General features: G+C 35.4%; 1 protein-coding gene across 1 annotated transcript in view; it reads left to right on the top strand.

Annotated features, from left to right (window-relative positions):
* The first annotated feature begins 1,397 nt into the window (after nucleotides 1-1,397).
* The window catches only part of aatkb (apoptosis-associated tyrosine kinase b), a 45,775-nt gene continuing 32,663 nt past the window's right edge, over nucleotides 1,398-14,509 (top strand). Inside the window, exon 1 of the mRNA XM_042767966.1 lies at nucleotides 1,398-1,939. Within this exon, the coding sequence (XP_042623900.1) occupies nucleotides 1,858-1,939 (82 nt within the window). The 5' untranslated portion in view covers nucleotides 1,398-1,857. The remainder of the gene's footprint in view (nucleotides 1,940-14,509) is intronic.

Here is a 14,509-nt window from a genome sequence, read left to right as displayed (position 1 = left end):
TTATCATTAAGAATTTGAAATTGCAAATATATTTAAATACAAGATATATGAATAGAAATTACATAAGTATTTTTTAGTTTAAAAGAGAACAATACATATAAAGATGTACTTAAATGGGTCAGAAAATTAAAATAAAAAAGCAAAATTTTACTAATTGCATTTAATATAAATTTAAGCTATAATACATTTTCACTTAATTGCACATAACATGCATTTAAGTGTCCAGAAAATTGAACTTGAACTTGTCTCACTTTTAAAAAATGCACTCTATAATGTTTGATGACTTCATTTAAACTTTTATGTTGATTTCTCATTATTGTTAGTTATGTGTGTCATGATATAAAGAGCTCATCATTTTACATTTGTTGATTGTCACCGTCCTTGAGGTTAGCGCATCAAGTTTTGAGGCCTAAAGTATGTTCAGCAATGTAGAATTATATATAACATTTCTCTGCTTTGAAAGAATAATTGTTATCCTCTTTACAAACATAGCATGGTTCACTTGACATATTAAAAGTGTCCTATAAGTCTATATAGTACATATGACTATCATATCAAGAAATTAATTTATTGAGTTAATAAAAGAAAATTTACTGAAATCTCTTCCTGAATATATTCATGATATCTTCCAGAATATATTGGCTAAACGAAGCATTTCGCATTTCGTGAACAAATAATTATATATTCAAATTGACAAAACATATTAGTTTTACTTAGTACAATTTTTAAAACAATAGTTGGGTAGAGGTTGGTAGTAACGAGTTACATTTACTTGAGTAAATTTTTTGGGTAACTAATACTTTTGGAGTATATTTAAAGATGGGTAGTTTTACTCTTACCTAAGTACATTTTTAGTGAAAAATCTGTAGCCTATTGTGTTCAATCACTGATGTAGTCAAGACTGTTTTGAATTATGAATTACACAAAAATGCTACAGTATTAGAGAAAATCACAAATACTCAATAAACAGTTAGTTTCTGTTATTCTTAAACATTAATCAAAATAAGCAATTCTTCCTCCAAGTTATATTGTTCATTGTTTAACTGTAGTTTGAGGACTACCTTGTAACAAAACAACTTGGCGTATTAATATGCCTGTAGAGCTCAATGAATGTCACGGTTGTCTGCGTTTATTGGTGATTTTACGTCAGCTTCAAACATGGTTCATCCAATCAGAGTTCGTTCAGAATCGACAGTATCGATAATTATCAATTATAAAAGAATCCAGCTGTTTTCCCGTGATTCTTACCAACTTTAAAGTTGTGACCCATAAAACAGTTCCGCGAGTTGTAATGAAGCTACCATAAAAGTATCGTATCGTCTCTGGTCACTTGATTGTTATCGTTATCGTGCACGTTGAGTGTTAGCGTCAGTCACAGCTGCGCTTGTGGCGCAATCTCCTCCCCTCAGCGGATCCAGCAGAATCAGTCGCGATGTGCAAGATGGCGCTATGGCGTTCAGCACTGAACAGCTCCCATCGGGCTTTTTAACAGTTTCATTTGGGCTTAAATCAAGCAATTAAAACCAAAGCCAGAATTTGCCTTGGTTTTTCTTCTTCAGTCGGAACACAAGGAATGCTAAACAAGACGCGCGCGTCGTTTGGTGCAGAGAAGCAGCCGAACCCACCGCAGAGACCCTCTCTACGAGAATGACCAGAGAAGATTCACACGAACACGGCAATGGCTTGCGGTGAGACACATCCATAAGATAATGGACTGCATAACTAGTGGATCTGTCTGGCTATTCCCGTTTTGACTCTGTAACATGGAGGAGCGATGGAATGACATGTTCGAACAGAAAATAAACTCTTTTATTTAACATCAGAGACATCGTTGTTGGACTTCACGTTATCTTCAGCATGTCAGGCACTGTAACACTGCTGGTCATGTCTGCGTCGTTTTTCAACCCTAGTTTTGCGCTGAGCTCTCATTTTGACTCAGGTAGGCTTTATATATGAATATACCTGTATTTTATCTTTTGAATGCACGTAGAATGATGTCACATTGCATTTTTCAGCGAAAACCCGGTGTCTGTGTTGATGCGCAAAATGCTTCTCTCAGCAGCATATGAAGAGCTCCTAGAATGAGATCTTCTATTAGAAGCGCTTTAAATTATTTTTTTTTCTTTTTTAAGGTGGCTATACAGGGAAATACTCGTAAACTGATCATTTAATTTTTTATTTTTTTTTAATGATCTATATCAGATTGTCTTCTTATTTCAGATCATAAGCCACAAGTGAAGGCAAACAAAATGACTCAATTTGCCTCTCCACACGTCCATTGACTCACATGCCAAAGGTGAGAGGTGGAGGTGTAAGACTGGGTGATTGATGCAAGGTAGCCATTTCTAATTGGACAAGCAGGACACTATCTATCTCCAGGGAGGTGTGTGTGTATGTAGTGAGGAGAATATAATGACTGGTAAATGAGGAAGAGCATAACCTTCGGGTCATGGCAAGGTCAATTAATGGAATAAATGGGTTGTTTAAGACAAGTACACAAATATAGAATCCTATTTAAAATGACTTAAAAAAAAGATTTCCATAAAACATCTTCAGTATCGTGAAAGTTGTTATTATTTATTCACTTTTTATTAGATGGAAAAACCCAGTAAACTCCAGAAATTGGGCAAAGCCACATCAAATAGCTGCAAAAAAAAAAAAAAAAAAAAAAGTATGAATTTGTTAATGACTTTTACTTAGGTTGTATACAGGTGTAGTGGTACACTTTATGATCAGTTGTCATTGCTGTTACTTTAAATAAGATTTTTATTAATTTCATTAAGATCTTAATTATTTTTATTAAGTTTTTTATTCTTATTTTAAATAAAAGGAACATTTGTTGTGGAAACACTTCTCATTCAGTAAAATTTCACAAACAATTACAGAGAAATAGCGTATAACAGTAGAAAAACTGAAAAACTAAAATTTTTTTTTTTCATTTACAACTTCAAAAAAAATCACTTTTTTTCAACGTAATACTGAAATGCAATGAAAGAACACATGTTGCTTGATTATGCTTGATAAGTTTCCCACTTTATCAATTATGCTGCACTTGTATCCCTATTTATTTATTTATTATTATTATTTTATGAAATGAAAGAAATGCAAAATATCTGATGGCACACATTACTACATCTCATGTTGTTTTAAACCCTGTATATTATTGATTGTTAGATTTGATTGATTGATTGATTGATTGATTGATTGATTGATTGATTGATCCTCAGAATAGGATATTGTCCATATAACTACAATTTACAGTCTGCCAAGCTCCAGAAAGGGCAAAAACAGTCATAGAATTGGTCCATATGACTCTTGAACTATATTGCAAGTCTTCTGGTACCACACGATAGTTTAGTGAGGAACAACCCTTTTTTTTTCTGAAAATATTGCCCTTCATTAGCTGTTAGATCAATTGCTGTCTGGAAAGGCATAGGATAACTTTAACATAAGTGATGTTCATTCGGGAGACATTTGTCCGGGAGACAGACGTCCTGGGTCATATGGGTTTGGAACAATGTGAAGTTGAGTGAATTATGCAATCTTTTGGTGAACTATCCCTTTAAAGCCTCCCTATGGTGTGAAAATGAGCCATCATGTGGGTTGTTGCCAATGGTGAATGGTATTCCCTCCCTTCTAAATTAGGACTCAGCTGTATGTTTGTTGCCAATGCCACCTCACATGGTTCCTATGGTTACCAAAAGGGCCTGCAGATGTGGATTTAGGAATCTAAGCAGTGATTCCATTACTGTGCATTTTTATCATTACCTTTTATGAGATGTACTGCTATCAAAGCTCTTTTCAATATTCGTACACCATGTTCCAAATTGACTTTCACAAAGTCACAGACCTCTTCCCCTCCTCCAAATTTAATTATGTCCGCCAGCGGTGATGAAGAGGGGAACAAGGTCTATCTGTCACAATGAATGGAAGTAGGACTCATCCTGAAGAGTCTGGGAATGATTAGAGGGAGATAAAGGAAACTGAATCTGCTCTCGTAGTCCTGCTGGTTTTGTTTTGAGACCAGGATACTGAAGCCTGATTCAAATTGATTCGTTCGTGTTTTTTCTTGAATCTTTGCAATGTAAAATTGGTGCAGAAATAATTTTCACTCAGAAATTGCTTGTAAATTTCACAAACCAGTCAAAAAACGGTGAGTAGCAGATTGAATTAAATGATAAAATTTTGAAGTAATGATTTTGAAGTTTGAAGTAAGCTTTGTTTTTATTTATAAATTAAAAAATAAATAAATAAATAAATTTTACAGTGTATCTCTCTTGTCAAGAAACATAATTTTGTGTGTTTAAAATGCAAAAGTTGTCAAACTTCAGTCTGAAATTTAGGCACAAAGTCTGGGAAGTCTTACCCCATCATTTGCATTTTAATTGCCTTTTTGTTTGTGTTTACCTAGAAGGTGAATGACTCGCAATGACTTGGTAAGTCAGCAGTTATGACCATGAATCACGGTGATGTAGCGCCAAGTAGGATCTTCTTAATGGACTCTAAAATTAGTGGCTGTTACAGATTGTTAAAAACAAAACTGTGAACTTTTTAAACAGGTCCAGAACAGCATGGCTGTAGTTAGACAATTGTTGTTGAAACTATGTTGAAATTTACTGCGACTTAGTAATATATAAACTGAAACGATAGAGAGGCTTGCCGACTGTAATCATGACATCATCTTTCCGGAAGCAGTGTTTGTTGGGTAATTGCTGGTGGTGTTGGCAGCCATCCCATGCCAGCCTCCAGAGCTCAAGTTTCCTGACTGCCAGACAATCAGGCTGTCCGGTAGCACTGGGCTCCTCCTGAAAGACCAATTGCTTTTTATTCCCCTCCTGTGAATTTCGCACACAGGATCTGAAAGAAGGATCGGTAAGAACACGTTACAGTGGATTATAGTAGATATGCACGTTATTTTGATATCATGTTATCAATGAGATTTTGTGAACATCGACAAATTCTTCAAACCGTCTGAACTAGAGTTTGTATTAAATGTGTCTGGTTGAGATTATTTGTGCTCAGATGTGTTTATGAAGGACATAGCGGTTACATGATGCACAAATAATGGTGAAGGGCAGTGAAATGGCATTGAGTGGAATGTAAACAAGCTGGGGAGAGGTGAGTGGCACTATGGTTTATATGCATTTTTGATTTACTTATGGCTGACTGAATTTATTGGGTTGAGAATCTGAATATATACTATTTTGGTGTTACCAGTTTTGAATAAATGCTGTTCTTTTGGACTTTATATTCATTATATATTTATTATTTATATTCATATTTTGAGCATGGATTAAAATAAATGCTTCATGATTTTCTTGTTTCTTCTGTAGGATCATGTGACACTGTTAACTAGAGTAATGTCTGCTGAAAATTCAGCTTTGCTATCACATGAATAAATATTTTAAAATATATTAAAATAGAAAACAGTTTAAATTGTTAAAATATTTTAAAATATTACTGTCTGTGTAGTTTTGATCAAATAAATGCAGCGTTGGTGTGCAAAAGAGACTTCTTTCAAAAATACTTAAACTCTGCGGACCCGGTACCGGGTCCAAAAATAGCATACAAAATGTTCGTGTTTCATTTGCAAAGCCTTCCTTATATGGTATCAGCCCATATATGGGCTCATTTGAAAGCTTAGAGTGTCTTCTTTACAAAGAATACCATTAATTTGGGTTTTATGATTCATAAAGTAGTGAAATTAAGCTTAGAAATATATTTGTCCCACACACAAATTTCCGCCTAACAATAGCGAATAATTTTTGCGAAGAATGTGTATTTTATATATTTTTCACAAAACAGTCAAGTCATATATCACAAGAAAGCTCTCATTCTCAGAAATTCGACGATGTAAATCATTTTATTGTGTGACAATCACAGATCGAATGATCTTCAATAAAAGCGCGATGTGAAATTTCTCACCTCAGAGCAAATTTTTATTTATACTCGTAGCACCGCTTCAGTCATCCGCAAACAGCCACAAATATCTATATACTCTATATTATCTTTTAGATTATAATCTCTTCTTTCAAACAAGACCATTTTTACGTTTCTGCGTGCTTCCATCGGTGAGATATAAAGCGTTTTGTCCAGACGCGCATCAAGGAAAAAAAGGCGCACGTTCGTCGAAAGACGCGCTTCCTATATCAAATGCGATCTCGGGTTGAAGGGAATTATGTTCTATAAATCTGAGCTCGGTTGTGAAGCGCTATTAGTCAGATCAGATGTCAATCAGCAGTGGGCTGTGGAATTTGACACCTCTGCGTCATCAGCGGGGAAGGGTGGGGGCAGTGAGTGACCCCTTCCATGTCCGCCGGGGATGACTGCGGTGGACCCTGGGATATGTAGTTTTCGGCTTATTATATACAAGGCTCGCACGCGGAAAAGCTTTCGCATATGCTTCTAGGAAAATACCGATTTATAATAATCATATTACAAGTTATGGATGATCACCGGCGCCGTGGAGAGGAATGGACGCGCGTCTGGTGAGGCTATAAGCGTGTTAGGTACTTTTTTTATCTTTGAATCTTTATTTTGAAACGTGAAAGCACAGTTGACAATCTGATAAACTGTTTATTGACAGAAAAGTACAGTACATGATGCATTTCAGTAAATATACAGTAAATACACATGGATTATTACAGTGCTGTGTGGATGAACATATATGTGCTCGCGACCAAACAGACAGAGAGGGTGCTGAAGATGCTGAAGATGCTGAAGTGAGACAGGATTGCTGAGGTCAGATGCTCTGAATCAGTATACCAATACAGAATGCACATGAATGAAATGATATAAAGCTGGAGAATGTGGATTCTATTTTAGATTGTGATAGACCAGATATATTTTATAAAGTAATGCAGTTTGCTAGAGCACACAGGGCCTGAGTTATCTACTTTCAAAGAAAGTGTTTAGAACACACAAAAAAAGCGCCTTGTATTGAGGTGGTTCATCATGTGAAAAACAACACAAATAATAATATTTGTCACAAACAGCAGCTTTTTATGTCACTTCAAAGGGTTTTCTGTAAAAAGATATAAAGATATTGCATCTATTCTACTATATGTGGGTATTTGGAGTCTTCAAATGTGGGTAGGCGGCGGAAATGTATACAAAAAAGGGTATTATTCCTCCCTTTAGATGGAATAGAATAACTTTTGCATAGATTATGATAGAAACAAATTTCCTTTTTCCTCTATTAGCTGACATGTGCTGGAAACAAATACAATTGTTTGCAGGATGCTGGACCTCTCAGAACCTGAGCTATACAATTTCAAACTTCAGTTTATAAAAAAAAAAATCAAAAAGCGCCTTTTTTTTTCCCATTTATTATAACACAGACAACATATTAAACCATTTTTTATCAATTTCAACACTGTTTTATGTAATTTCAAAGGATTTCCTGTAAAAATGATACCAAACTTTTGTATGTACACCTCTGCATGTGGGTATGGGAAGCTTTTGAATTTGGGTAGGAAAAATGCCAGGCGGAAATCCCCAAAATAGCCCTGTGCTTAAGAGGTTAAAATATCTTGGTAATTTTTGAAGAGCAAAATTCAGTTCATTTCACAGGTGTTATGGGTTGAGGTCTGGGCTTTGTGCACAGGATAATTCTGGTACTAGAACATGAAATGTATGCCTCATTTCTCCATTTTTATCTTAATGTTGGTCTGTATAAGTTGGTTGTTGCATGGCCGTTTGCTTGATTTTATGTACCTATTTGCCAAAGGCATTAATTATGAGGAGTATCCTCATGCTTCATCGAGCCCTCTGTTATTTTCACGATACATTTGCTCCCATCAGTTTTATCTTAAGTAAAGCCCTCACCTACTCTAAGGATCCAAGCTCTGTCATTTGTTCCTTCAGGTTCAGTTGCAAACAAGCCGCCATGATTGTTGCTAATGGCCTGTGCCATTGCATGTGTGTCTGTGTTTGTTTTTGTAGTGAGGGAATAAGAGTATGTAGGAGTGCAGGAGATGGTGGAAGATAATCGATCCTTATGGAAAGAAGACTAGTGCAGTTAGAAAAGAGCAGTCCATCACCCCCCCCCCCCCCAAAAAAAATGGCATCCATTAACTGATGCCACTCCCAGTGATGGAGTCTGTTTACAGTCTATGCTAGTCCTGTGCAAAACTGTATTATAAATGTTAATTAAATATAAGAGGTATGTTTGCTTTGACTCAGGAAATTCATTGGGAAAACAACATAAGTGTGCATTCTCAGACTCAAGGGAGAGTTTTCTGAACTGTTTGTTGTGTGTGTCTATGTGTGTGTTGCCAGTAAATTTGAATGCTTCTCCAGCGCTATCAAACTATTTTATCAAAGCTTTGAGAAAACAAGGCCAAATGCAAGACAGCAAGACTATTTGAGGGACTTGCAATAATGCCCTAAGTGGAGCTATTCATTGTGAGAGAAAAGTAAGATTGTGACCTAGAACTGCACTAAAGTACCCAAGTTTTTTCCCTTTGAAATGCAGTATAATCTAGAAAAAAAGGCACTTTCCAGCCATTTTATAGCTGGGAGCTTCATTTAAATAGTCACTGATGAATCAGAGGATGACTCTAAGACAAGCACCTATATTTTATTTTTTAGTAACAATAAAAAACAATTCAATTAAGTAGATTATAACAAAAAAGATCATTGATTGAGTGTTCCATTATATTTAAATGATAAATACAATTATTAATTCATTTAGATTTTTAAAATGCTACAGATTGCTCACTTGAGAATTAATGGTAAAAAGTAAAAAGTCAAATGGTAAAATGTAAAAAGTCAAATAATTATACAAACAGTTTGCTAAGTGTAATTGTAAAGCGACTTTACCTGTGAACACCATTGTTTATTGATGAATGCAATGTAGCTTAACTGTGCTGTTCTTTAGAAACCTTCCAAACAGTGGCATTTATTCATGTTTAAAGGAGTATCTTTTTATAAATAATAAATAATATTTACCATAAGAAATAATTAGGACAAGGATTTTTCTCTCCTTGATAGTATCACAGTAAATCAGTCAGTTTGGGCCATTTTTTTCCACAGAAAGAGCCAAGAAAATGTATTAACTTGTTCTAATTCACTAGGTTTGAATGCCATTGTATGCACAGAATGTTAAGAGGGCTTTGCAAATCCCTTTATGTATTTAAGGGATTATTTCTGTTATCTGTGTTTAAGGCAGATGTTGCTCCAGCGCAACCACTTTATTGATGAAACTGGCAGCAGTTTTGCAAACATATTAAACGAATCCCTCTAGATGGGCCATGACCCCCCTTTAAGCACCTCCTGCTACTCAATTTCTCCCTCTCTAGGCCTACATGGCGTCACACAGTAAAGGCCAATGGTCCTCAGTGTCTCGTTGAGAAAAGTTGCTTGCTGTCACACTCACTGCAGGCTGCAGAGACCCAGAAAATACAGATAGATTGCACAGCAAAATCACTCACACAAGGTAGAGCAAAATGCTGAAAGGGCAGACTGTTGAGATGAGTTTGACTGTAGGAGTAATTTAAGTAAAAAATGACAAATTGGTTGTTTGTACCCAAAGGTCAGAATGGGCTTGTTTTTTTGTTTTTTTGTTTTATCTTGGTCCAAAAAGGTACTACACCCTGTGTACCTGTTTTAAACTATCCTATTCTGCATTTTAGTGGAGTATTCTGTATGTAGCAGGCTTTTAATGCATGTTTACTTCTGTATCAGCACCATGGAGAGTTCCAGAGAGAGAAACAGAGGCCATTATGTTGTTCTCATCTCATATATATTACATTTTGAAGGACAGCAAGGCTAAGATGCAAGCTCAATATAGAATCCATTACAATTGTTTGCTCTCTCCTGTTGCTGGCAATTTCCAAGCATCTTGTAGAATATAGACAGCTTTTGAATAAGATGCAGGAAAACCCTAACTGCATCGAGGTTCTCTTGAAAATATCTGGAAGAGCAATATATTTGGAGAAATAGAATTCAGCAGAAATTAACTGAATTGTGTTGGCTTTCAGGATTGATGTGAATTGGTTGATTTCTTGCTACTGACTCTTTCCACACATAGGGAACTAAAATATATATGTATATAAATGCTTAATGATCTTCAGATTTTAACTAAATATTTTATGAGCTTTTTTTTTTTCCTTGGGTGTCACAATTTTATGGATTTTATTTTTAAGGGAGAAAATTATTATAAATGTGTTGATAATTAAAAATAGTTTCATAAGTGAAAATGTGTTTATAATTAAAAGTAGTACTACACAGAATCACTTTAAATGCCATTTCAAAAGATTATATCAAATTAGGATGTTATTTGTAGATGGTAGATGGGGTACAGACGTTTGACGTCCTTAAAAACATCCTCTGCTAGTAATTTAAGTTATTTTATAATTTAGCCATTATTTATTAAACTTTTATTTTTTACATCTTATTATATCCTTGTAATATGTAATGCTAAAAAAAAAAAAAAAAAAAAAAAAAATGAATGGGACACCAAAGTACCCTGTTTGTGTAAAGTGTCTGCTAACTGCCATTTTACATCCTGGCAGCCAGTGTAATATTTCTAATGATTTCTGTGATTATGAAAGCTTGGCGTAGAGGTGTGCATTTGCAGGAATGCTGGGAAACACCCAGCATTAATGTGCTGCATTCAATTAATGCGTGTGAGTGTATTTGTAATGAAAACACATGTAAGTGGCCATTAGTATTTCTCTGTCTCACAATATTTACGTGTGATGAAGGAGTGTAAGACAGACATGTTACTGGTGAGTTTATACAGCAGATGCCCATCGTTCTATTACCATAGCAACATGTGACACAGATCTCACACCATCCCATCATTTCAGTCTCATTAATCAAACTCTGATTGGCTTGGCCTGGAGGAATTATTCACTGGACCTGTCACCTCTGTCACTTCTGTCACCCCTGGCAACTAGATGTTATTTATCATCTCTAGTTTATTAGGAGGTCAAATGAGGATGTTGGTGCTGGTAGTTATTCAATAATATATATATGTGTGTGTGTGTGTGTGTGTGTTTGTGTTTGAGTTATTTTAGTACATCAAGTTATTACACTGAGAAATGTTGCACTTCCAACGAACTAAAATAAAACTTTTTTTTTTAATGTTTAAATTATTTTGGTTAACTTTTTTTATTGTAACATTTAATGGAATTTTAGTTTCAGTTTTGTTTTAGCTAACTATAGTAACTGAAGGTTATATAAAGCTGCCGTTCTGATCACTCAGGCTGGAAGATTCTAGATCTGTTTCACTGTTGCTAGTCTAAAAGCCCAAACCTGGCAGAACTGAACCTGCTATTTATGGATAATTGAGCCTTGACATTCAAAGCCCACATCATGCGATATGCGTTGAAATTAATTAAACATATGTAGTCTCCATGTCTCCATGGCAACCGCTCTTCAGCATCCATGGCACAATGTGAGCACACTTAAGCTTTCGGTTCTCGATGCATAATCACACTGTGGCCATCTATAACCACGGCAACAGCAGGAAGACCAGTTCAGGCTTTGAAGGAATTAGAGGAACTGCCTGAATTCAGCTCTTGTAGATCCGTTATTCAGAGGGGAAGTGAAAATTCTCATTTTGCTTGAATTGAATTGTCTTTCTCCACCAGGTAGCTCAAAGACCTTTCATGCCTTAGCCACCATACTAATATTATCATTTGGGAAATTTCTAGTGGCTGATGAGTGAGTTGGTTACCAGTATTTGACATTTCAGCTCAGTAGTTTGTTTGCTCTTTGGTAACTGACCGCTCAGAATGTTAGTCAAGGATTTTTGCGCCAAAACCATAATTTAATTTTTTTAATACTCCCTGACCCTTTTTGCTGCTGTTCCATTCAGACTACATTGTAAAGGGCCTCTTTGAAAAGAGAAACACCACTTTTTGCAAGTTTGATGTTCAATGCAATGTAGTTGGTCCAATGTAGTTGGCTTCTTTGCAAATCTCTAAAATAATCTGCAGTGAAATGTGTACGTGGCCCTGGTCTAACTCTGAATAATTACTGGGTGCACGTCATTCTAAACAAAATGAATGTGCCTTTGTAATCTATATTTGAAATATTTATTTTAAATTACATAATATTTTTTCTCAAATTTTTCAAATCACATTACAGAAGTAAAATGGGTTATGAACACTGTAAAATTTGCTAAAAATTTTGCACGATCTGGTCATCCAAGATGGAAAGGAGAGTTTGTTTCTTCATTGGAACAGATTTGAAGAAGTTTAGCATTGCATCACTTGCTCTCCAATGGATCCTCTGCGGTGAATGGGTGCCGTCAGAATGAGAGTTCAAATAGTTGATAAAAACATCACATGTGAATGTTAATATATATGCAGATCAGCAGTTTAGGGATATTAGTATCTGTTCTACTTCCTTCCTTGATCACTCAAGATGACCCCTTTAAACTGGTTGATCAATTTATGTATTCATTTTCAGGAGATACTGCTGCATTGCAATTTATTAGAAATCTGTAAGCAACTAAATAATTCTCAGCACGTATTTATAATACAAATATTTGAACAAGAGAAATAGCCTGAGGCTGAAAACAGAGATAGTACATCTGCATACATTTTTAATATGAAGAAAAAGAAAAAAATATTGAATTAAACTCTAACACAGAGTCTAGCTCAGATATATATATATTGTTTGTCCTCATTTTATTCTGTAGTTCATTGTCTTCCTTTTATTTCTTCATAATTTTTTTATTAAGCTGCCTGATGCTGCAGCAAGCTCTTAGGAACCGAGTTACATCTCCACCAACTACTCTCAACTATCTCCTACTTCACTCATGTTTAAATCTGAATGTCATGTTCTTGTCCTCAGAGTTTGAGTATCCTCTCTGGATACAAGCCTTCTGACCTGAACTAGTTAGTAGGGCATGGAAAGACATCAAAAAGAGGCCTAGCAACGTTTGTTTTTAGTGCAAGTTACGTAACTTGAGAGGCACGTAACCATGCAGAGATCTGCATCTCTGAGAGGAGATGATGTGGTGGGTGTCTAGCAGGATCAGATCAGGAGTAAGGCATTTAGATTCCCAAGAGCCCAGCTGCTGGTTCCCACCACAGAGACAGAGCGGATCAGAGGCAGAGAGTGTCAATGCTGGAATGACAGTGAGTAGATGGATTGATAGATTAAAAAAGGGGCTCTGGTGAGCTGCCTACATTTACAGCATTTTAAGTAACTCCTGACACAAGATCTGTGCTAGAAGTAAGGCAGTATTTTTATGCCTCACAAGTTAACATTTGAACAGAAGCAGTATGTATCCTTCATGAAGGCAATCCCATAATTCACTGTGACAAGCTTAGTGGGGGAAAAATCCTATCCATACAGCAGAGAAATGTTGATTATAAATATATTTGGGTATAGTTACCATGTCCTGTGTTGCGAAATACTAAATTATAAATGTTAGAAATATTTTCTTTTATTTATTCATGTTTTTGAAAAATTGCTCTTATGCTCACTAAGACTCCATTTATCAAGATTTAAAAATACATTAAAAACAGTAATGCTGGGAAATATTATTGCAGTTTTAAAATTGAATTTATTCCTGTGATGATGACAAGGCTGAATTAAGCAGTCTTCAGTGCCACATGATTCTTCAGAAATCATTCTAATATGCTGATTTGCTGCTTAAGAAACATTTCTTTATTTCTTTTCTATTATCTATGTTGAAAACAGTTGTGCTGCTGAATATTTTTGTGGAAACTGTGATATATTTTTCAGGATTCTTTGATGAATAGGACGTTCAAAAGAACAGCATTTCTTTTATCTTTTGTAACATTATATATGTCTTTAATCTCACTTTTGACCAATTTAATGCATCCTTTTTAAAAAATCTTTCAGAGCTCAAACTTTTGAATGGTAATTATATAAGTCTATTTATTTAAAAACATTAAAATTTAAATTAGACTATTTTACCCAATTTTATTTTTATTTTTACGGTACTTTAGAGCATCATGGAATTTGCAGAATGCTTACCACACTGTTGAAATGAATTTGAAGTCAATTTTCTTGTGTGCTTCATTTGAAGAGATTTTTTTAAGTGTTGTTGCTGCCTATGTAGAAAGTTGCTAATTAGCCACTTATTTCAGTTGTGATGCTTCATTTTAAGATGGTAAAACAACAAGAAGGCTCACTAGACAGAGAAAGACGAAACAAGGTGATTGATCCATATGTTTGTTTTAGTGGCCGTAGGTTGTGTCCTTGCCGCAGGTGAGCTAGAGAACTCCTGTCACATGCATCGTGTAGACACTCTGACTTAAGGGGAGTTTATAGATTAGAAAGGCTTCTTACTGTGCACAGACAGGAACAGCAGTAAGCATGTGTGTGCATTTTTACTGAGCACACATTCATGTGCTATGACTGAACAGTATGAGTCAAACCGTGACCTTTTTTCCCATTAAAGCCTGTATTCTCTGGGGGAAAAAAGGTATAAAGCTGTCATTGGTCTTACCCTAAAGGCACCATCGCGTTGCATCTAAGACAACTCACAGGTATTGCACATCGAATGCATCACCTGCAG

This window comes from Cyprinus carpio, chromosome A12 (assembly GCF_018340385.1).
Source record: "Cyprinus carpio isolate SPL01 chromosome A12, ASM1834038v1, whole genome shotgun sequence".
Lineage (NCBI taxonomy): Eukaryota > Metazoa > Chordata > Actinopteri > Cypriniformes > Cyprinidae > Cyprinus > Cyprinus carpio.
The sequence above is the reverse complement of the archived record's forward strand: the minus strand, read 5'-3'. Positions and strand labels throughout refer to the sequence as shown.